At 50.5% G+C, this 24,323-nt stretch overlaps 3 protein-coding genes across 8 annotated transcripts in view; all 3 read right to left on the bottom strand.

Annotated features, from left to right (window-relative positions):
* Positions 1 to 12,934, bottom strand: part of rev3l (REV3 like, DNA directed polymerase zeta catalytic subunit) — a 39,639-nt gene extending 26,705 nt beyond the window's left edge. The window contains exons 1-3 of the mRNA XM_023810167.2: positions 12,020 to 12,934; positions 1,205 to 1,394; positions 98 to 172 (exon numbers count right to left, since the gene is read on the bottom strand). Coding sequence (XP_023665935.2) covers positions 98 to 172; positions 1,205 to 1,394; positions 12,020 to 12,158 — 404 coding nt within the window. The 5' untranslated portion in view covers positions 12,159 to 12,934. The remainder of the gene's footprint in view (positions 1 to 97; positions 173 to 1,204; positions 1,395 to 12,019) is intronic.
* A 4,830-nt stretch (positions 12,935 to 17,764) lies between these two features.
* On the bottom strand, positions 17,765 to 21,415 carry LOC111842985 (probable G-protein coupled receptor 139). The gene is made up of 4 exons (XM_023810172.2): positions 20,583 to 21,415; positions 20,192 to 20,294; positions 19,485 to 19,582; positions 17,765 to 19,236 (listed from the first exon to the last, which is right to left on the bottom strand). Exons 3-4 carry the CDS (start codon positions 19,546 to 19,548, stop codon positions 18,209 to 18,211), a joined length of 1,092 nt encoding a protein of 363 aa, XP_023665940.2. The 5' UTR covers positions 19,549 to 19,582; positions 20,192 to 20,294; positions 20,583 to 21,415; the 3' UTR covers positions 17,765 to 18,208.
* Positions 21,416 to 21,792: 377 nt separating this feature from the next.
* The window catches only part of fynb (FYN proto-oncogene, Src family tyrosine kinase b), a 43,446-nt gene continuing 40,915 nt past the window's right edge, over positions 21,793 to 24,323 (bottom strand). For all 6 annotated transcript variants that reach the window (XM_072703207.1, XM_072703208.1, XM_072703210.1 and 3 more), the window contains one exon: positions 21,793 to 23,438. In XM_072703207.1, coding sequence (XP_072559308.1) covers positions 23,230 to 23,438 — 209 coding nt within the window. In that variant the 3' untranslated portion in view covers positions 21,793 to 23,229. The remainder of the gene's footprint in view (positions 23,439 to 24,323) is intronic.

Genomic DNA, 24,323 nt, shown 5'->3' with positions numbered 1-24,323 from the left:
CGACCGGAGAATGATGGAGGGGACGGGGGCGGGGGGGGAGGCCTCCACAGGGAGACACATGTTTCACAAGTTCATGCGGCGTGAACAAAAAGATCACCTTTTCACCATCTGGGGATTGTAGAGATAGATCTTCAGGAACTGCTTCTCCTTCGCGTGGAATCCATAAAAAGGCCTGAGGAGAGAGCGGCGGTTAGCAGGTTCTCCTGGGTTTGGACCTGTCAGACAGGCCTTGCACAGGACCACCGCCATGGTCCGCAGCGGTTCCTGGTACGTTCCTCCTCAAAGGTGCTGCGCGTCAGCTGAATGGCATCCGGAAGTGGTACGGCGTGACCTTCAGGGATCTATGATGTTCTAACACTGGGCCTGTGGCCAACATGCCTGCTTTTCCATAAAAATACCTCCACATTAGAATAGATGAAGGAAGCACCATTTATGTAAAAAGAAGAGTCTGGGAGGAGGACACTATTCCCTGGTGAGCGTGGATCTGGGAGGTTTTTATTTTAGCGGAAGCTTTTATACATTTTTTGAGAAAGCGGGGTCAGGCAGTCCCAGGAACAAAGGGGCTCAAGGGACTCGCTCAAGGGCTCAATGCTGAAATCACTCTGCTGACCCTGGGACTTGAACCAGTGACCTTCCTATCACAGGCACAGCAACCTAACCCGCTAAGTCACAAACCACCCCCCATTTTTACCCCATAATGTTATTTGTGAATTAAAAATTAATTTTGGATTCACTGGATACCTTCCATCTTCCAAGCACTTATCCAGTGCAGGGTCACTGGATACTATCCATCACCCTTTGCATGGTCACTGGATGCCTTCCATCTTCCAAGCACTTATCCAGTGCAGTCTGCACTGACAATCTCAAAGAATCAGGCTGCATGAATAATCTGTTTATTCCCCTAATACAAGCTGACTAAGTAACGCTTCACTTAATCCGACACTTTTATCCTAAGTGACTTACAGTGGAGGGACATTTAACGTCTGCTTCATGGGATTCAAACCCGCAACCCTTGTGTTATGAGCTAATGGGAAAAATGCCCTGGGATGGCAGAGATATTCCAGGAAAAAAGCTGAAATTGAGGATCAGGCTCCAATTTTACCTAAACAAATAAACCCAAATGAATGCATAATGGGAGTAAGTAATAACCCAGGACAGTGTACCCAGTGCCCCTCACACTCTTCTCAGATGAACGGACACTTACATGCCAGACACCAGGATGACCTTGAAGACGTGCTGCGAGTTAGACGAGGGACTCCCCATGGATACGTTGACGGCGCGGTCGATGCTGAAGGCCACCTGCCGCAGGAAGCGGTCCGGCTGCTGCCCGTAGCCATCGTAGGGAACGTAGATGTAGGGGAAGATGCCGTGGAGGTGGAGGCAAGTCTTCTGGCCTGGAGGACGGGGGACAGAGGGGGTTGGTCAGGTCATCAGGTCAGGCGAGGCCACTCACCGGCGAAGCGGTGAAATCGGCACAGCCAGGTGCGGCGACCTGCGACTCGGGGCTCTCGGCAAAGCCTGCGACGTCCGTCCGCCTCCCGACACACAACTGAGCCAGAGGGCAGGGCAACAAAGCGTCTGGTAGCCATGGCAACAGCATGCATGGGTGTAGATGCGTGCCTATTTCGCTCGCTGACGACTGGCGAATTTTAAAGCGGAGAGAGCCAGAAGACACTCGAATGGAAACGAGCTCACGGCGACCACCGTTCCTCATGTCGAGGAGACCTACCGTGACACAAGGGAGGAGAATCGGGCCCTGGGCCCCAAAGCAGGCGAGACGAACAAACACCCACAACGTTACGTCAGAGGAGACAAGGAGCAGAAGCCGGGTAGCACAGCAGAGCCACCATGATCTCACGCTGAATATCGCGGCGAAGAACGATTCTCACGCATCTCCCAAAGGAACGTACGAAAATCACTGGAGAAAAAGGCCACCAGAGCCCACAAGCTGCAGAGCTTCATCACATTATATAGGTCAGTCTTTCCAGATAGTTTATGACCCCGCTGATGATTCCTCTCCGACATTCTGAACCACCAAACTTCCGATTTCGACACGACGCCCCGCAAACCCAAACACACATTTCATCACGAAAGATTTTCCAGTGAGATTTACCCTTGACTGAAGAACCCTTTTCCTGTCTGAAACCCGTCTTTGTATAAGATATACTCTGACACGATTAAGCAGATAAGGTCACGCTGAGTGGGGGCTTTACAGTCGCGCCAGTTCAGGTCGTGTCCGTCAGAGATCCATAGCTCTCACTGCGATATCCAGCTGCACGCCCCAGAAATCACAAACAATGAGACTATAAACATCGCATTAAGCCCCAGCATCTGGTCCCCGTCGGCCTGTTTCGGCAGGATGTCGGAGCAGCGCCCCTGAGGGCCCCATGTCTGCGGGGGCAGGGGGGCCCCCAAGCCCACCCCAGTTTCCTCTGCCTGCAGCAGGTGAGGCCTCCCCGCCCCCTGCTTTCTCTTCTCTCACGGCTCCTCACATGCTGCACTACAGTCATGCCCCCCTCCCAGCCAGCAGGGGGCACAGCGTGGTAACTTCACATGCGTGGTCCTCATCATGACCCCTCCCAAACTCCCAGCGTGGTCCCTCTGGCTGTGACCTCTGTGAGGCGGCACCTCCTCAACCCTCAGGACAGACAGCACCCCCCCCCCCCGAAGCATCTCCTTGTTTCCACAATAATCTGGTCCATCAGTGCAAACTTCACTGAGACTCTGACAGAAGTGCATCTTTTCTCCCTGGCGTATTAGTCTGAGTGTCTTTTATTTATTTTCTTACTTACTCTCATTTCTTTGTATATTTTCCAGCATTTACCATCTTGTTTGCTCTTATTTGTACTTGTCTTCGTTTTTTTTGTGCACTTTATCATTTTAAATGTGCTCAATAAATACATTTTGATTTGAAAACAATACAGACAGAAAATGCAGTATAAAATGGAGCAATATGCAGATAAAGTGACGGACAAACTGCAGGTGCCATGGTGCTGCCCCTTCACGTCCACCAGGTACCTTGATACAGTGCTGAAGTCCGGCCAGATGCCCCATGTGGTCCTGCGACCCAGAGGCCCAACTGGCCTGACTTCAACTCATCGGCAAACGAGAGGGTCCGCCCGCCTGTACAAACCCGCGGCCACTGTCCACCGTGCCACGTTCTCGGCTCCCAAACCCGGCCCAGCGCTGTGGGAATGTCACCTCTCTGGGGGGACGTGCCCATCGAAGCCACCAGTGCCAATTAGAGGTGTGAAAAGGACCAGACGGCGGCGGGGAGGCATACAGTGCGGCGGCAGCAAGGACCGGAGGGGAAGCCCGGCGGGACACGGGGCGGTGGGGGGGGGGATCCTGATCACAGGGACACGGTGCGGAGAATGGGTGCGTGGTGGTAAGCACAAAGGCAGACGCCCTTCCCCAACACCCCCGGGGGGGCAGCGAGCGCGTGCTACGGCGGGCCCGTCCGTAGCCGCCGACGAAACGGAGCCGGGTTGCTAGGCAACTGTGCCGACGAGCACAAGCCTGCAGATAGAGGGGCAGGGAAATATAAACAGGCGATTGTTTGCACCCAGCTGGCCCGAGGCTGCAGGGAAGACGTCCTTTGATAGGTGCTTCCGACGGGGGCGCTCTCACTGGCGCTCTCACTGGCGCTCTCACTGGCGCTCTCTGCTTTTTATGAATGAGCGAGGACACAAAAGGACACGGTGTATGTGTGTGTGTGAATGCGCGCGTGTGTGTGTGGTCTGTGTGTGTAGAGTCCCCAAGCACCTCCCCAGGTCTCTGCACTACCCTGCACTCCCACTTGAACAGCATCCTGCCAGGAGTAAAGAAACCCTGGGTAATACCCTTGGGGGGGGCTGGTGGAGGTTTCCGGAAAACAGCCTCTTTCAGCTTCGCCGTCTGGAAGGGCTCCCGCCCTCCACGACCCGACTCCCAGCGCCAGCTGCATGGTATCAGAGGAGTCTCGCCCCAGCATCTGCGAGGACAGACACACTGTTTCCACAGTTCTGCTCTGCAGGTTCAGGGTGTAACAAGACAAGCATGTGTGAACTGTCACGTATCCGTGGTGAGGTTTGGGCTGGGAGCCATCAGCCGCTCCGGCCCAAATGAATCATTGCTCAGCACTATCCTCGCTCTCGATGAGCTGTAAAACTGAGGGTGAGGAGAGACGGCACGGCGCCTTTAACGCACCGACGAGGGAGGGGAGAGACGCCGTGATGCCTTAAAAGCACAGGCGAGGGAGAGACGACTGGCGAGGGAGGGGAGAGACGACTGGCGAGGGAGGGGAGAGACGACTGGCGAGGGAGGGGTGAGACGACTGGCGAGGGAGGGGTGAGACGACTGGCGAGGGAGGGGAGAGACGACTGGCGAGGGAGGGGAGAGACGACTGGCGAGGGAGGGGAGAGACGACGCAGCGCTTTAAATGCACAGGCGAGGGAGGGGAGAGACACCGTGATGCCTTAAAATGCACAGGCAAGGGAGAGATGACGCACCGCTTTAAATGCACAGGCGAGGGAGAGGAGAGACGACTGGCGAGGGAGGGGGGAGAGACGACTGGCGAGGGAGGGGGGAGAGACGGCTGGCGAGGGAGGGGGGAGAGACGGCTGGCGAGGGAGGGGGGAGAGACGACTGGCGAGGGAGGGGGGAGAGACGACTGGCGAGGGAGGGGGGAGAGACGACTGGCGAGGGAGGGGGGAGAGACGACTGGCGAGGGAGGGGGGAGACGACTGGCGAGGGAGGGGGGAGACGACTGGCGAGGGAGGGGGGAGACGACTGGCGAGGGAGGGGAGAGACGTTGCGCCGCTTTAAACGCACAGGCGAGGGAGAGATGGTGTTCTGCCATAAACTCGCACCACCCTTTTCATTTTTTAGTACAAGGAAGGCAGCAGATAATAAAGGTAAATGATCCCGAGAACAGTGATGTTCCAAAAAGTACAGATTAGTGACAAGGACAGGAATGACAGACATGGGCATGTCTGGGCATCTAATCAATTAATAATCAGCAGGGCAGATGCTCACTGTCCTGTTTGTCCTGAGAGTGACGAGCAGGTAAACTAGGCAGGGAACACCAAAGGCCACTGAGGAAACGACTCTGAACATGCATCCATTTCCAAGCCTTCCCTCCTGGCCAGGGTCACAGGGGGGCTTGGAGCGTATCCTAGACACCAAAGGGCAGAAGGCTGGGAGACCCTGGATGAGACTATCAAATGAAGATGGGAGAGACAGCAGGAGAGAAGCAGCCATTGGCTGGGGTAGCGAGGGACAGGAGGACAGGGACAAATGAGGGGCACCGCCACGGGTCCGACATCCAGCCCACAGGTATCAGACACGCTGGAGGCCCTGAACTTCCACAAGCAAGATTATTTTATTGTACATAATCCTTCAGGAGAAGGAGCAGGGGCAAGGGACATAGACAGATGGGGGGGAATGGGGTGAAGCAGGCGGGATAGTGGGAGGGGCTCAGTAATGGGGTTTGAGGAAGAGCTGGGGGGCAGGTGGGCCACCCCGGCATGGGGGCGGTGCTATTTTTAGCAAATTATATGACAGGTTGGCACATGGTGTGTGCAGAAGGGTGTGTGTGTGTGTGTGCCCTTCATTGCCTGCCACTCTGCAGTGCCCCCCCCCCCCCTCCCGGACGAGCGGAGGTTCCGGGTTCCGTCAGAGCTCTCAGCGCCCGCCCTGCCGGACACGCCCGGGCCTCCCCACCAGCCCAGTTCCATTTCTGAATCCCCACAGCGGGTGGAGGCCGGGGGGAGGGGGGTGCACTTGATTTTCATCCTACCCGCAGCTCAAGGATGGCAAGCCCACACAGGCTGCTCGGGAGGGGGGGGTAATATTGCCCACATTTTATTATTCCTTAAATCTCACAGAGCCAGACTGGAATTACAGGAACGTAATAAAGACAAAGAGAGCCGGACCAGCGTGCATGGGGCTGTCGGTAGTGAGGGCAGTAAATCGCAGCCCCCAGCCCCCCCTTCTGCAGTGGAAAGTAATCAGGCACAGCCAGGGCTCATCAGGAGCCAATCAGTGCTGCGGCCCACTCTGCATGGCTAGGGGGGGGCATGCCGGGGGTGTCCGCCCTCCTCAGCAGGCAGGGTGAATGACAGCACTAGCCAGGGACCCTTCAACAGCAGCAAGGAGCTGGACTCCTGGGCAAAGTGCAAACCACATGGCTCCGCCTCCCCAACAGGGTTGGCCAATCAGGTTTCAGCTGGGAGACGGTTTTTCGGGTGTCGTGTGAGCGGGGGTATCCCCCTTTCGCCACAGCTGGCGGTGCTTGAAGGAACCCTTCCCAAACAGTCCTGGAACAGTCCTTATCGGCCAATGAGCTTTCAGATACAGCAAGCAGTAGACACGGGGACACAACCACTGACCCCGCCCCCCGAACCCCAAACCCGCCTCTCTGACTGAACGAGGCCGTCGCTGCAGGGCAGGCAGCGAAGGGGAGGAAGCCGTCGAACCCAGGGCCTCTTCACCTCTGCGGGCTCCACACACAAAGCTGCGTCTGTTTGACTGGAGAGGCCCAGTTTCAGGAAGCTGTTACATCATCCCCAGCCTCATGGGGGGGGGGGGGTCAGGCACCAATGGGGACAAGGAAGAAGGCGACAGCGAAGAGAGGGGAACAAAAAATAAAATAAAAAAAAATTTTAAATGCAGACGGGGAACTTAAATTTGCTAATGCATGAAGCATCTGCGGCAGGCTGGGGGGAGGGACGGGGGGACTGTAGGGAGTTCCGGCTTACCAGGGTTTTCCCGGCTGCCAGCTCTGCTGCCGGACACCCAGAGGAGGAATTCCCTTCCCTCGCTCTGAGGCTACGGGCGACAGTTTAGGGATTTCAGCCTGGGCATCCAGAGCAAGTGCCTTACAGGCGTCTCACGGGCGTTTAATGCACTGCAGCACTGACTCATCGCTCAGCTCTGAGGGAGGAGACAATTTGGCCACTGTAGCATGTATACAGCGAGGCGCCCAGGGCAACGAGCCGCCCGCGTAAGTGACAGCTTCCGCTTCCTGTACCCTGAGGAAGTTGTGCGCTGGATTCCAGAGCCCTGCCGGTCGCCATTAAAAGGGGGCATCACAGAAAAGTCCCCGCAGCGAAAGAGAGCTGAACGCGGAATGAAGATGAGATCAGCCCCCCCCCCCCCCCGTAACCTCAGCCGGCTAAAACGCCAGGGACTTTTCCAGAAGACACCTATCTACCCCACAGCTAACTGGCGCACGCAACTGGAGGAATGTCAAAGGAGGGGAGCGGGGAGCTGGAACCAGGAACGGGGAAGCCTGAAGCTCGACGGAACGACACCGGTGCCATGGCTCCTGCAGCGAGCAGAGAGAAGTGGAAAATAAGGAGCCTGTGTTCTGGATAAAGGAGCGAGACCAAAGCGACATGGCGGAGGGCACAGGTGTGACGTGTGGGCTGTGACACCCAGGGACAGCCGGTGACGTGGGACCCTGCACACTCCTGCACACTCCCTCTCAGCACTGCCATGCTAACAGCTAGCGGTGCTCCGTCTCGAGTGTGGGGTCTGGATACTCCCTTATAAACCCCCCCCCCCTCCCCCTCCAGCAGGCAGGCCGCTCACCTACATGGCTGGACCGCTCATAGGGGCACTGTGCCACCCCAACATCACCAGCAACATCACCAGCAACTGCCGAAGTATCATCATCATCAACATCTACACCGTCTGTCTTTCCCAGCATTCCTTGTGGACCTCATCGTTTAAGGAACGAGGACCCGTGAACAAGAGGAAAAACAAGAGGGAGGGAGAGGGAGAGAGAGAGAGAGAGTGTGAGAGTGAAAGGGCATGAAGAGAGGAGGAGGTAGGATCCACGAAGACGCGGTCAACATCCCTTACGGGGAGCTCAGCAGGAGACCAGAGATGGAGAAACATCAGAGCATGAATAACATGCCACCGACGCGGAAATCAGAGCATGAGGTCCCTGGCAAGCAAGGCGGAGAACATGACACTAAACACGGGGGGGTCCACACTCTCGGAAGGAGCCATTTGGGCAAAGTGACAGCACATGGCTGCCGAGATCCCGACAGACACCCCTGCGTGGGGAGCCGATCGATCGCGCCAGGCTGCGGCTTCCATTACACCCCGGCGGCTGCGATCAGGTCACCGCCGGCAAACGTTTTAGCCAGAAGCCTTAATACACCGTCTTTACGTCTCCTTTCTCCGTAAGACGGGTTCATTCACGTCTAGGAAACGATGCATGAGGCTTTAATTATCATCATCACACGAACGACAGCAACAACAAGTAGTGACTGAAGCAGCTGCGGGAGAGAATTCCCTCTCAGAAAAGACAAAGGAGAGACACAAAAGAAAAATCTGGAGAGAGAGAGAGAGTCAACAGTGAAGGTCTCACAGTGGCCTCCTACAGCAGAGAGAGCGGCGAGGAGGGGGCACAGACGGTCATAAAAATTCTATATGAGACTGGATTGGGGGGGGGGACAGTGGCTCGTTTTTTGAAGATGCCATTCGTCGGCATTACAGTTACCACCAAACAACAGGAGGTCGTCCCCCCCCCCCCCGCGAAATGTCTGGCTTGGGCCCACTGCTTGAATCTGCTATTGGTTGCATGTCTATCACTTGGGGGGGGGGGCGGGGTCCAGAGACACGTGCAGCTGGAGTAGCTGGGGGGGGGGGGGGTGCTGGCCCCACCCCTCTGATGAAAATGTATGTACAGGTGCTATTTTTTACTAGCGAGCTGCAAAAAGCTGGCCTGGGAGACGGAGTTACTGCGTTCTCCCCCCCCCCTGTCCGGCCTCTGCTGGGTCGTCTCGCTGCAGCTGCTGTGTATCGGGGGGGGGGGGGGGGGGCAACCGGCCACGGTCGCAATAAAAACCAAGCCTGGCTATTTTTAGCACCCACCCCCCCCCCATTAATAAGACTCTTCTGATCACACAGCGTGCCCCCCATTGATGACAGCAATCCAGCCGGCTGGGAGGGGGGGGCTCCATCAGCATGGCACTGAAAGTGCAACATGGAAATGTTTACACAAGGACACGACGACCGAGGGGGGGGGGGGGATGCCCTCCTAATCCTCAGGGCTCCAAAGAGGGGGGCCCATTCTCTCTTTGCAAAATGGCCGGTGCAGGGCTTTACGGCATGCCCTGTGACCCCACCCCTCATACCTTCCACATCCAGGCTTGAGTGATCTGTAAACATCTCCCTTTGTCACCAAAATGCCACTCAGTGAAAATGCACTTGTCACTGTCACATTGACTGCCCCGCCCAGCTGGGCTAGATACCCCTGTGCTGCCCTCAGCTCTCGACGTCGCTACTGAAACACTGCTCAAGGCTAACGACGTCTTTAAGGGCTAACCGGGAGCGTATAATCCCCCGTGGCAACAACGAGGGTGCGGAGCGGCAGGCCGGTGGGGGAGGAGGGCCGTAACCGAGGATCGCTTAACATCCCATAAACCCCGCTGCCATACTGGTGACGATCCAAACATGTTCTGTAGCCGTGGAAAACAAAAGCAGGAGGTACCGCGGACGGAACCCCGGTCACACGGTAACGGAAAGGCGAGGCAGGCTCAAAGGCACCAAAGACCTGGAGGAGATGCAGAGGAATCCAGTGCGGCAGGTTGGGCTTCCAGCACAGAGCCACATTAACAATTAGAGTGCAAAACTGCAAAACGCACCGGGGACTCCACAGCAAGCCAGCTGACGGGCCGGTGAACCCGGCACGGAGCGCCAATTACAGGCCAAGCAGGAAGCAGAGGAGGGGAGGCAGGGACCCGGGGGGGGGGGGGGGGGGCACGAGGCCAAGAGAGTCACAAGTCAGGATTCAGGAGGACTCAGAAGCATAACCCAAGGGTTGCAGGTTCAAATCCCAGCAGGGTCCCTACTCCAGTGTCCCTGGTTAATGCACTAAACCTCAGTAGGACTATTAAAAACCCAGCAGCGTAAACGGTTACTTTTAAATACACAGCAAGGAACAAAAGCATTAAAATTAAAAGCAAACGCTGCTGATTATGTCGTACGGTGGAAGAGGGCCCGACTTCTTCTAAAGGTGGAATATTTTCCAGGTCTTTACCCAGCCCCAGCCACCACAGCGTATATCAATGTGGTCGCACATCAAAGTGCCTGGCGTCGCGTAACACGTCTCCGACCCGCAATTCGAACAATCTGTTCTTCTGCCCGGTTTCTCAGTCATTACCGCACACCATCCAAGCGACTGCAATACAAATGCCGGCTAATGTCTTCCATACGTGCTGCGGAGTCACATGCCCAAAGCAGGAACGAACCCCATCACGTCCGTAGCTTTGGCTGAGCCCCACCCCCGCCCGGCCCCGGTCCAAAGGGGACCCTGGGACCCAGTCTGGGGCTTCCCCAGGTCGGGCGTGGTGCACAAAATGCGGGCCAGTACGGACCACCAAAAAGCACACAAGAGACGCTAAAAAAGACCTGCATCACTTTTTAGAAATTAGTCATTATGGCAAAGAACTGACCAATGACACGCAGCAATCTAAACAGCCAATTAAATAAAGCAATTCCGAACGACCAATACATACTACACATCATTATTGGACATTATCGCTTCTACCACCAGGGGTGCAGTAGGGGCTTGGTGCCCCGGAAATTTACAGGGGTCCTCGAATACATAAAATTTTAAGTAAAATTGGCGGGGGGGGGGGGGGGGGGGGGGGGGCACAAGGTGACATTTTGTCAGGGGGCCCAGTATGTCTACTGCAATGCGAGACATACCATAACAACCAGCTGCAGGAAGACAGACGCACTTTGTGCCAGGAAATCAAGCGCTTTGCATGCTTTGACCCTGAGACAGAAAGGTCATACTTAGCAGTACAGCAGGCTGCCTGTCTGTCACCTGCCATGGAACTGCACGTGGGTAAAGGATACGAAAACATAATATATATATATATATTTTTTTAAATTATTTTCAAGAACCTCCGTCACCCGTCAAAAAAAAATCGCACACTGAATCGCTATCCAAAAACATTCTATTTTGCTGCATTTGACAGACACGACGCGAGGTGGGCATGGCACACCAGAAATGCATGCATTAACAGATTTTGACATGCCAGCCTAACAAGAATGGAAAATATCCGCACGTTACACAAGACATGCAGCCAAGGAGTAATAAATGCGATTTTAAAAGGCTGCCCGCGTCCCTGTGGCTTGCTGGCACTGCGGACCTCACTGCGGGCTCCCCGACCCAGGGGTCCCTATACAGCAGGATACGGCTCCCTCGGGGGCGCCAGAAACATAAAGACGATTGAAGTCTGACAGCAGTAAACCCGTACCTGATACGGGTCATTTTATACACAGGGGGACACAAACTTTCGAACATGAAGAGAAAAACGTGTTGCATTAATTAGGAAAAAAAACATTAAGTTTGTTAAAGGTGAATCCGCTGCCAGAAAAGACAATGCCCTGAATCAGTAAAGGCGGGGAGAATAATCACTATTCCCGGGGCAGGAATCAAATCGGACCATCAGTGACGCTTCTAGCTGGGAACAGTAACGCAGTAACGCGGTCTCCAGCGCCGGGCTGGGCAACAAGACCGTCCCCAGCCAGTAATCAAAGCGCTTCGTGGGTGAAGGAAACCGCCTCCGACGGGGAGAAACGTACGCTTCGGTCCCCCAAATAAGGATGGGAAAAATAAACTTGAAAACAAAAGCGATCCTACAAGAAAATGCCCTGGGTATGTCAGGTGCTCACCGTGCAAGTCTGACCGAGACAGGACCAGGTGAGATCAATGGGGAAAGCTTATGTATGTCCATCATATAAAAACATGAAGTCTGCTCCGTCTGAGTCTTCCGCTGCACGGAGGACCCAGACTGCATTTTAATATTTTGCAACCGGCAACAAAGAGGTAGTTTTCTATAGTTCGATGTGTAATAACCTGATAACGATTTGCATGCACAGAGCTATGAGGGAATATGTACATGCTATTCTTTCACTTTGCTAAACACCGGGACGGGGGTGTCATCCTGGGATGGACACACAGACACACAGACACACAGACACACACACACACACACACACACACAAGTACCTGCCGGTGTGGCGCCGAAGATCCGGACCACCGGCACCTTCTTCACCTCGCTCTCCCTGAAATCCGAGTAGCAGACGTCCAAGCCCCGCAAGGGACTGGCCAAATAGTAATCAGCGCTGACGATGCGGACGGCAAACATGATGGCCGCGGCAGAGACCGAGGTCTAGGAGCAGGCAGGACGGGCAAAACGGGGCAGCATTACACGGAGGGGGGGGAAAAAAAAGAGATTTCTTTGTCCCGTTCACAATGCTGACGAATAGGCTGTAACGTAAAAAAATATCAACACCTATTTACGTACAAAAAGCAAAAAAAGCATGTATTCTCATGGAAGAGCCTTGCGGGGGTATGTCCCTGGCAGAAACGCAATTCCTCTGCTACCTAAGTAAGGCTGATCGGCTCTACAGCTGTCCAGATCATCCCGTAATGGTGGTGCTCACCCCCCCGATAGCAGCCGCCGTGTTGCTCTCTATACCGGCGACGTCCGATTCCCGGGGACCGAACTACAAGCGGGCGTCCATAAACAAAACAATAACGTGCGCGCCGACAGGCGGTGCGGGAACTACAGAGAAAGCACTTTCCTTTCACTCTCGCCGTGCCCGAGTTTTAGCCCAGCTCCATGCACGCGTTTTATTCTCTCCTCTTCTCCTGCAGGCATTAATCTCTCGCTCCCTTGATCTGTCGCGGCGCTGGGCAGCCAGTCCTTCGTGGGGAAAATCCAATGTGGCAGCTCACCCGTCCCTGGCTGTATGGCTCCAATGTGCCATTACAGACATTGTTTCCCCCCGTCTCTGTAATATGATCTCGGCACTCCTCGGTACCCCTAATCAACACCATTCCCCTCAGCAGACCCTCCCCTAAAGTCCGCCTCCGCTGCTTAGCTACTGACACACTGCAGTATTCTCCACAACACGCAGCTCACTGTAGCCGTAATCCGCACCTGCGAGCGCTGCGCTGGAACCGTGCGCCGTCCGGCCTTCTCATTGGTCCGCCCGCGTCGCCATGCGCATCTCTGATTGGTGCCCGATGTACTGCGGCGGGATTTCTGCCAACCAGAGACATAAATTACACATCGGACTTTCGGTTTTCACCTTCTAGTTTAATTTCTCTTTTCAGTTTAAGACAACGTTGAACAAAATAGCACATTATTAGCTTTCTTTGTCCGTTGATTTAATGTCTTGAAAATTGAATACGTATAATTAATGCTGTCCATATTGCGAAAACTACGGCGATTAATGCCAAAATACCAAATACGGTTCGATAGCCTCGTGTTCAGATCCAATCGCATGTGCACCATTAGGTCAACGTTCCGCCCTATCACAGTATAAGCCAACAATAACGCAGGATTATCTGACGAGACAACCAATAAAAACGATGACTGCTGTTGATTCCTTGCTAACATTGTAGAGCAAGCTCAAATATTGGAGACGCAAGGCACCCTGCTGGCCCATACTTCAGCTATTGGTTCCCCTTAATGGCCAGCATTTTGATTGACTGTTGTGTCGACAAATGGGATTGGTCTACAGAGTATTTACTTTTTCGCAATAGCTCCTCCCTCTCTCTTGATGCTTGATTGGATTGTTGCTCTCGCCCTATGCGCTGACTGGGTGTGAGACCACGCCGTCCGAAGGCGACATGCTTCCGGATAAAAGAGGGAGAGAAATTTAACACATACCCGCCTAACCGGTTGTTCGGGCGAGACGAACGTCTGGGGGGAAATAATGTTTCCTACTGTATTCATCACAGTGATTTTCCTACGTTATAATAAAAATATATTTAGACAGATAAATTAGGAAAAATGTAATTTGCATCCTGCTTGTGATGAAGGACGTAAGAGACCAAAGGCTTTTCATTTGCAGGAATGGCACTGCAGTTTGGTAGCTTTTATTACTTAGAGAAATTGTCAAAGGTTTTAAAGCGTCTGGGTGATAGACTGTAGACTCATTGTCCCAGTTAGCATAAACATGGCCCATAAGGTAAATGGTAAACCTACAATTAAATAAAAGCACATGAATGAGAACGTGAGAGAACTGATTTTGGGGAAAGCAATAGATGAAAGACTTCATGTAGTATCCCTGTGGCAACTGTATATACATTTAATAATACCGGTGTTGTTTTATCATTTGATGTGTCATCAACCATTTAACAGTGATATCTTTTAGATCTCCAGTTCTGAATCAGACGATTAAGGCGGGAAATTATCAAAAGCAGGGGTGGACAGAAAAGGGCCGCTGTGTATGCAGGCAGGTTTTACTGTAACTGCCTAATTATATTACTAATTAGAGGACTGACTGGCTGAAGAGTCCTCACACCTGGGTTTGAACAGGCGACCTAAAGGTTATCCCAAAAACCTGCACACACACCGACCCTTTGCGGATAAGATTGCCCAAAACCTGTACATGTAGCTGTTTCACTATTAGAGGCGGATGTATCCATTTGTACATCTGAGTATCTTAATGGTGTCATGCAGGTATTTTCCTGCATGGTCTGTTTGGAGATTCTCACTTTCATGTACTGTTGCACATCTTTAACAGCTACGCCACCTGCTGCCCATCCAGTATGTAGCTGTGCGGTTCCCGCCACAAATTCTTAGCAAAAGCCGGGAGAGAGGAAGGGAGACCTCATCATGCACACACCAGATCACAGAAGCCCCAGCTGCTTACTCCTGGGGGGGCGGGACGGGGGCTGTATCCTCATTTCATCCAGAGCAGGTTAGCCCTCTGCTTGCCATTTACTTCCCTGGCAAGGCTCCCAGCTGCCTGGTTCACGTGAGGGCAGTTTGCAGAGCTCGCGGGCGTGCAGCCGCTCATCTGGGCTATCCATATCAGTCCATATCAGTTTCATCAGCTGCCACGGGAAACGGTATCATGCATCAATACGCAGAATCAACATCATGTCAGGCATTCGTCTTCCACCTATGATCATACGTTAGCGTGTTCTCATGTTAATGTACGATTCACTATAGAACAAAGGCATTTGCCCCCAATTATCCTTCCAAAGGAGAGGAGCCTAAAATAGGTTTATAGAAGAATCAGAAGGAAATTTCCCTGGCACGACATCACAGATTTAATGCGAAACATTGCAGCAGTGCAGGTCACATGGTGAAGGGGCTTTTCTTTACTGTCATAAGATGCCAGGTTCGCTGCATGGACGGTGCACCTAATGACTTCCTGATGATGAAAAATGGTTAATTTGTATTTGGTCTGGGCCAAAGGGGGGGGGGGGGCTGGCAGACGACAGTGTGAGCTGACCTTGAAGGGGGTTAGCCCGTGGTAGACGGGGAGCGAGAGGCGGGCCTAGCTGGTTAGTACTCTGCCAAACAGGCAGGCCGCGCCCCAGCAGGGCTCCACTGCACTTTGGAGCTGCGGGAGATAAGGAGACTGCTTTCTCCTGGCAAAGTTCAATGGCTGGGTTTACTACCAGAATGCAGTTTTCAGCCTTTATTCAGCCTTTACTCCTGGGGAAAGCAAATACATACCACAAGTTTAATCAGTCACAGGTAGGAGTGGACTATGCATGGTTACAGTGGGCTTTTGTTCCGCTGTGCAAAATGGTCCATAAATGCTGACCGATTTCTACGTTTGACATATAGATACACAGAACTAACCACTGGCATTAATCTACGCTCCTGTCCTGCAGAAAACTCAGTACAAATTTTCACCTTTATGTGGCACAGCTGTAGGCAATAATCAGTTACATGTCGCTCTGATAAGGTGACAGCTTCCATTTCAGCAGAAAAGAAAAACACAAAACTGAAAGCCTTCTCTTCCCCTTGTCTGTCAAACCTGGGTTTTGGCTGCGTATGATAAGGTCGAGATGTATGCAGGTACGTGTAGGACCACTGGGGCAAAACCATGGGAGGAGGAAACCACAGAAATGATGTTGGATGCTGCAAGTTACCAGATGGATCGCTGTGATAAGCACACCCATACTTGCACAGTGAATACGGCTGTCATGCAAAACGTTAAAATTCAAAGACAGGTGTTTACAAAGCCCATCACGCGATACGCAAAATCTATCTCATCGTGGATGTTTTGCAAGTTAATGAAGTCTATATTTTTAAGAATTGCTTTTGACAGTATGATTAAATGAACTTTGTGACTTATTACATGTCACTTTAGAGGTTTAGCGGGTTTGTTGCTGGGGGATGGTGGTATACAGTTCTTCGACACGTCATCCTGTCTATCACGTGAAAAGCAGAACAATGTTACACTTTCATTTATTATTTGTTTGCCGTTATGACTACTGTGATGCTTTTCTACTGTAAGCGCTAACAGAACGATTTTTATCGTACTGCTGTGAGATTTCCCGTTCGCCTTGTAGACATGCCTCATTCAAACATATCTGGTTGTTGTCTGCGAAGGATCAGGCTACTTGCTCGCTATATAATCTTATTATTTCAGCCATGCACCCATCAACACGACTCATTAAAGAGATCTGGAGAATGTCACACGCATAAAAAACACTAGCCTATGATACAAACAGGAGGCAGTGATAATCAGCCATGAAGGACCGAACGTGATCATGAATTCAGTGAAGTAGTCGGAGCGCCAGCAACGAAATTGCGCCATCTTATGGCCGAACGTTTAATGGCCGATGTATAAATGATAAACCTCGTGCTCTTAAAAAGACCTCAACCAGAAACATTTGCGTACAGGTAGTTTCATCCCTCACTCTCTGTGATTATCTGAACTAGCTATGCAGCTCTTGAATCCATACAATTGAGTTGCAAATCAGTTAGTTTAATGCTGACACAAAAATTCAATTCTATTTCAGGATCAGAGCCCGCAGGCTCGCAAAAAGGCTATTAAAAATTATGGTGATGATGCAAATGCAGCAAGAATTGCAATCAGTAGTAGAAAATATGTCATTACAGCTGATAATGTCACTGCGCAGACATCAAAACGCAGGTCAGACTTAACATAGCTTACCTTAACGCTGATGTACACATGAATACATCTTAATGTGTGCAACCATTTACGTATGGCGATCTATGAAGCTAAATCTCTGTGAAGCATTCTGTGGTGACTGGAAAGAGAGATCTGAATACAAACGGCCGGTCGAGATGCATGTAAATGCCAGGTGCCCACGGATGTACTTAACGCTGCCTGCTAGTGATGGGAGCACCCAGGACGCATGTTAATACCAGTGTGAACTGGGCCAGATGGACATGGCGGCTGGGGGTTCGAAGCCTGCAGCAGCGCAGGTTAAAGGCCGTCTTCAAGGGCTGAGTGACATGATCATTCTTCCAGCTGTAGGATTTGAACTTGCAATTTTACAGAAACAGGCTCAGATGCTTAACCTGCTGAATGCTGAGCCCCAAACTCCCCATCTGGGGGGGGGGGGGGGGTACATTGGCCAGGTGCAGCCTGAGACTGCAAGCAGGGGCCTGTTATCATCAAAGCAAAATGCTGCTTCGCCATAGTGATCATTGAGCTGCTCCTACAAAGATCCACTACATCACTAAGTGTTCTAAGTGTTTGCTGTCATGGTAACAGTGGAAAGAGCAAACCCGAGGTGTCCAGATGGAACATGTCTGCTTCAAGATCAAATGCACAAATAAACCCAGCAAAGCGTCCAAGTATTTCCATGAGCTGTGGATACTGAGATGTAAGAGATCCAAGATCCAAGTTAAGCAAAAAAAAAAAAACATGAATAATTGCACAGCAGACTGGGTTCCAGAAATTGATATCAATTTATTAAAATCAATCTTTTAAGCTTTAGAAAAAAAATTGGCAACAAAAGATGTCAGTCCCTAATTAAGATACTTTTATTGCCATTGGTACAGTTACATAGAGCCTCACACTGCCATGTTGTAACTTGAGTGGAAATGAAGTGGCTTCCTGCATTTACTTTACAGGCAGAGCCTAAACACTTACTGGGAACCAGGAAAACGAGACAGACATTTTTTTCTAAGTGGCTCAAAACACCGATCGTTAGCAGCACAAGAAATGGATTCTGTCATTTTGTGGTCAATCAAAAGCTCCCAGTTCTGAAGATTTTAGTTTTTGTCTGATATTCATGTGACTTTTCAGGAGTATTTTTACTTAAGACCCAAACGACAAATATGAATGAGCCGGCGCATACAGTGAAAAAACTTTATAGACATCCATTATTATCTTCAGTATACGCAGGCAACCAGATTAGTTCCTTTTTCTAAGAGCTTGAGATACTTTTTCCTCCAGCAGAACATCAGCCAAACTCAGTCTGCTTGGGGAGCTTAGTGAGAACAATGTTGACGGGATCTCTGCTCGTGGTGGACCTGTGGTCCGCCACAGAGAAGACTTTCATGGTGCTCTGTGTGAAAGCAGAACCCACCTGCCTGATCTGGGAACCACAGCTAAGCAGATGCACCAACTCGTGGCGGAACTGCCTGCTGACCACGCAGTAGAGAAGAAAGTTGGTGGTGGAACTGAGGTTTTGCAGCATGTTGGCCAGGTCGCTGGCCACGTTGATGGGCAGTCCATAATCATTGCGGTTGAAGTCCTCGCGGTTGTACACCGTGCGGAGGACGCAGTAGGTGACGAATCGGGGCATGCTAAATGCCACAAAGGCTGCGGACACTGTTCCCAGGAGCAGGACGCTTCTCTGAACTCCACCTGCAGAATTTCTCCCAGAAACCTTCATGGCTCGAAGCTCCTCCTTCGTGAAGAGGCGGTGGGCTTGCACCACGTGGCTGACGATGAGCGAATTGAAGAGAACGACGAGAAAGATGGGCAGCCCACTGGAGAGGAAGGTGGTGACCCACACCACTGTCGTGGAGTAGGGACCCTCCATGTAGAGGCACCGGGGGCCGGAGATGTTTACCCCGTCTGGCATAGTGATGTTGATGCTCACAACAGCGTTGATCCAGCACATGGGAATGGAAGCCAGGTGGGAAAGCAGGACAATGGTTACACAGGTGAGCACAGCTGTGGTGTGAGTCTGGCGCCACCTACTGGCATAGGTGGAGCTCAGCACCAAGTAGCGTTCAATGGTGAAGGCCACCACGATCCAGGAGGAGCTGTAGAGTGAGCCGAACTGCAGGAAGGTCAGGATGCTGCACCAGGGGTGCGAGTGCCAAAAAGGCTTCTGCTGCAGGAACGTGAGGGTGAGGTCTAAAAGGATCACCCAGAGGACATAAAAGGTGTCGATGATGGTAAGGGAGCCCAAGTAAACGATGGCTGTCACCGACATCCCACATTTACGGAAACAGACCATGTAGAAAGTGAAGAGGTTGGCTGTTGAAGACAAACACAGTTCTAATAGCAAAAAAAAAAGTCTTTGTACGGCACTATGTTGGCGTCGTAATCATAGCCACTTTCACGTTTACCTTTAAGCCTGTGGCCCATATTCATATGCATGTCATTTACTACTGAATTTCAGAGATATGGAAGGTGAATGTAGTATATACATAGCAGTTGAAAAATTACTGTCATTATCTACGCTATTTTTATATGAGGACTTTTGGAAAAAAACAGGTTCAAACCTGGGATTCCCAAAGCACACAGGAGGGGGTAGTAGGCTTTCTGAATGGTGATGAAGACATCCATCTCTCGGCGCTTCACACCAATAGCAGCTCACATGCTAATGTTTACAATAAAACCATTACTGTCCGAGATATGATAGCAGTATTGGTTTAAGATAAGAGGTATCACCAAACAGTCACTACAATAAAAGATAAATGTCTGTTATTACATCACATAGCTTACGTGTCATTTTCCTTGAACTAGTGCAGGAAGTTTCTTTTTTCCTTTGAATTGCTGCATCGCCTACACAACACTGCCAAGATTATACACACTGTTTTTGTTGTGTTTCAGCGGTTTGTATTCGTACCATAATCACTTGCCAGGACTTTCCTAACCTAGTAAATATTTTAGATTTTTCAATTAGGAAGATTACCAGTTATGTCAATCTTCATGAAAATTAAACTATGAAACAAGCACAACTGATGGCATTTAAAAGTTAATTGACAGAATCCTTTATTGTGTTAGTCTTACCCAACACAGAGCAAATATTAATGTAAACACTTCATTGTTGCACTGGAAATAAATCTTATTGCGCTAACTTCCTTAAAATTTGCATATGAAATAACGAATCCAGGGCTTATGCTGGTTCGGTCATGGGGCCCATAAGAAACAAGATGAATAAAATCACTTTAAATCCACACTACAGCTATGTCCAGGAACTGTGTACCTTTGGGAAGGTTCCTCGCTGCTTATTCTGGGGAGCATTTCATACGGATCAGTTTTCGGAGGCGACGGTGGATGGAGGTTCGGACGCAGCTTTGCACGCGCGTCTTTGGGGGAGAGTAAAAGCAAACGAGACAATGCTCTTATTTACAGGACAGATTCAGCAAAGGTATAATGGGAATAATGGGTCAGCATTCACTCCGCCCTCCGCATGAACTTAACAGGATGATCAATGCGGTCCCCAATATGCTATCAGAGATTTCAAGGCAGCCAGATTATAAAATCGACTTTATACCTAAATATTTTCCTTGACCCATGACTACATTTATTAAGGTAAAATAAACTGATAATTTCATTTATTTAGTGAGTAGTAATGAATTGGGGGAAAAACTTACGCCACTCTGATAGACGTGAAGAGCATCCGTTGGCGACGAAGGTGCCGAGATACAGAGGTGGGATGAGTGAGGAGCATTTAAAACAGGACCGGGATCCGATCGATACGGCGTCAGGCGGAGTCCGCGCAATCACAGGAAAAGCGGCACCTCGCCGTCTCCGTCCTACGGCCAGGAATTGATCCGTGTAATGCGACGTGTTTTACGCGTGATGGCCTATTTATCGGGGACCAGATGCCACGCAATTAATCGCCTGTGCGAAAAAAAATGTATTTACACTTAAGTGCATTATACTGGTAGACTAGCCTCGGATGTTACAGCAAACCCTTAGCAGTGTTTCTGGAATAGCTTTCACGGAAACATGCTTATTAAAACAGATGGGAAAAGAGCCACGCCGTGAATCCAACTCCCTCTACTGGGCATAGATGGTTGCTGCAGCCTGTCTGAAAGTTAGTTGTATGTCAACGTTGGACTCAATTGAAAACGAGATAAGTACTGAATGGAAAAAAAAAGTCACCGATTCGTGCTCTGGTTCGTGAATACACAGCTCTTATCCCGGAGTTGCTGTCCTCGTCACATGCACCAGATTCTCTCCAACTTCAAGAAACACCTCATTTGGCACCACTAGGGTGATTAGGAAATAACTGAATTAGCCGTCAGAAAGTCTCCTGTCCTGCTGCTTCCCTGCCTAAGGCTCCTCGGACTCCAGGTGGTCACTCTATATATGCAAATTCACCCACATCATCTATACATGGTACCTTGTAGGGGAGGGTCATTTGGTGTATAAAGGGGGCAACGAACTGCTTAACCTTGACCACACTGAGTCACAAACATTGCGAAGTTGCTCATAAATGTTAAACTAGAGGGGGAGGTCACCTGTCACCCAGCCAGACTGGTCAGGGAGTCACATGTGAAGACCAGGTTCTAGGTCAAGGGGCACCTTGTGTCCGAGACAGAGACCAGTACAAAGGTGAGTATGAACTCCTGCACATAAAGGTGAGAATCAAAGGGAACTTCTGGTCACCTCCTTACACCCTCCTGCTGCTCTCGGGGACCTTCATACAATTGAGTAAGAGCTGCCATCTGGAGCAGTGAAGATCTTCACCTTGCAAACAGGACATATGGAGATCAATATCGGACATGATACACACGGTGTCCATGGCAACGACCCATGGCAACAAAGCAGGCTATATTCCAAAAACAGACCACTAAATTGAAAAGAGTGTAAAATGTTTATTGTCCTCATTTTTAAATGGCAAATTACTTATTTCACAAAAATGATGTTAAAAATGGAACATGGAGGAATAATGAGAAATAAAAGCCATGGACAGTTATATTAAAAACAAAATGTGAAATTAAAAAAAAAAAAAGATGAAGCTGTTTGACAGGCTGCAATTTTCCCTGATCTTGTACTGTGTCCAACTTAAGCTCAAGTCTAAACTCTAACCTTTGGAGCCAACCATATGCTCTTTGATCAGTCAATCCAGGACAGTTTGCACATTATTGATTTATAAAACAATTAAAGAAGAGGCCTGACAAAGAGGTCAGGACAGACATGGGCGGTGCACTGCAGGACTGCAGTGAGTGGTGCTTTCGGAGCGGCAGCGAATTCTGCGGGCTGTTACAAAGCGATTCTTCATGTAACGTAAATGAAGACATAGGATCCACAGGAATGGCCGTGAATCGAACACTGTACACAAGTTAAAAAAATATTTTTTCCTGCTTAAATAAACTGCAAGTCAATCCCATATACACACCGTCTTCCGTCATTCCAGTTTTAAAGGCACCCAGAGCTGACGTCTAGATGCATACGCAGCCCTTCTGAGTGACAGAGGGCCGTTCACACGCAGACTTCTTGCATTTCGAGCCGTAATTACAAATAACCCCGACACACTCTCACCAGTCTGACGTCTATCACCTTGGAAGAAACTGCCGTTTTACAATGATAGATCAACAACAAAAACTACTTCTAACAAAAGCTGGAAAACGACGGAGAACATTGTCATACTTGGCTGAATCGGAGGGTGTGGCGAATGAGCATGTAATGCGGGAGCGCATTTTTTTTTTTTTTCTTGGAGAGAAGGGCGATTTCTCCCTCTTCACATATTGTGGGCATTACGCTACCCGAGAAAAAGCGAAACCGAAAATAAGAGCCTTTCCTATGAACGAGAAAGCGGGTTGGAGTTAATGCCCAGGTCAGAAAACCTCAGCAGGTTAATTGGTTTTAAAAAGAGTCGTTACCTTCATTATTCTTGTTATTTATTGTCCCAGATGAAAATAAAGCCTGTAGCAATATATATACACATATATATAAAAAAAATTAAGAAAACAAACAAAAAACAAATAAAAGTATAAGTGGTCACGTAGCTTTGTATTTACACAGGCGATTGCTCATCAAATCACATGCCAGCCACCCTAGAAACCAAGCCCCCCCCCCCCCAACCTATGAAAATCAGCTCCTCAGACACTGTGAAACTGACAATTTGTTGAGTCTCTTTCTCGCATTGGACTGGACCCGCCGGGGGCCGAAAGAGCTCGCCGATAGTCGACGGGACTCCTGAAAGTATCCCACGCCTTGGCAGGTCCACCTCTCCCCCACCTCAGCCCAGGCCAGGGCGGTGCGGTCCATCGCGGCCCAGGAGAGCGCCCCCTACAGGTTGTCTCCTGGCTGATATTGAGGCTCAGTGGCGGTGAAATAGTCCTCCAGGAAGGCCTGCAGGTACTCGAAGGTGGGCCTCTCCTCGGGGTCCTTCTTCCAGCACTGAACCATGAGCTCGTGCAGGGAGATGGGACAGTCCTGGGGACAGGCCATCCTGTAGCCGCGCTCCACCTGCTCCAACACCTCCCGGTTGTTCATTCCTGCCAGGTAACGGAGACACACAGGCTCAGCAAATCGGGGCCAGCCACTCAAACGATGGAAAATGGAGCTGAAAGCGACTCTCCTCTGAAAAAGAGAGCTCCGCCACAGATGTTAAGGAAAAACATCTGCAAACAGACTATTAGGGGGCAGCGTGTGGCTCAGTGGGCTAAGCCTGTGTGCCTGTAATCAGAAGGTCGCCAGTTGGAAGCCAGCCTCAGCACGTCTGTGGCTTCTTGAGCAAGGCCCTTAACCCCCAGCTCCCTGGGCGCCGCTACGGGTGGCTGCCCTTCACAGACAACTTACTCCACAAAGATCAAGCTGAGGGAGGCGTAAAGACAACTTCCCCACAAGGGTTAATGAAGTATCAATTATTATTATTAGCGATCAGATCTCATCTGTAAAAAGGGCTCTGACATGTGCTTGTATATATGTTGGCTTAATTCTATGGAAAACTTAAAACAGGCATCAAATGGGGCTGGGGGGGGGGCATTATTCCCCATATTCATTACCCACATCTGTCACAGCCAGGGGGCAGGTTGACTCGGCACCAGCCTATTAGCTCATTCAGACTCACCCCATTGCATCACCTCCGCTCTCGCCAGCCAAGGTGGCCCCTGCAAACTTGCTCTCAAATTCCACAAAAGCTACCATCTCATCAGCATTTCGCACTTTCTAAAAAGCGAGAGTGTCCCTTATACTGACATTCACATCAGCTGCACTCACAGCCTTTATTTATCTTTAGTAAAAAAAAAACACAATGCAAATGTGTGGCATTATTAAAAAAAAAAAAAACACCCTATCAATAATAATTGCTGAGAAAACTTCAATGCAGGACGGAGGCATTATAGAAACTCCGAAATGACAAACAAAACAAACGAACAAAT

Source organism: Paramormyrops kingsleyae, chromosome 19 (assembly GCF_048594095.1).
Source record: "Paramormyrops kingsleyae isolate MSU_618 chromosome 19, PKINGS_0.4, whole genome shotgun sequence".
NCBI lineage: Eukaryota > Metazoa > Chordata > Actinopteri > Osteoglossiformes > Mormyridae > Paramormyrops > Paramormyrops kingsleyae.
The sequence above is the reverse complement of the archived record's forward strand: the minus strand, read 5'-3'. Positions and strand labels throughout refer to the sequence as shown.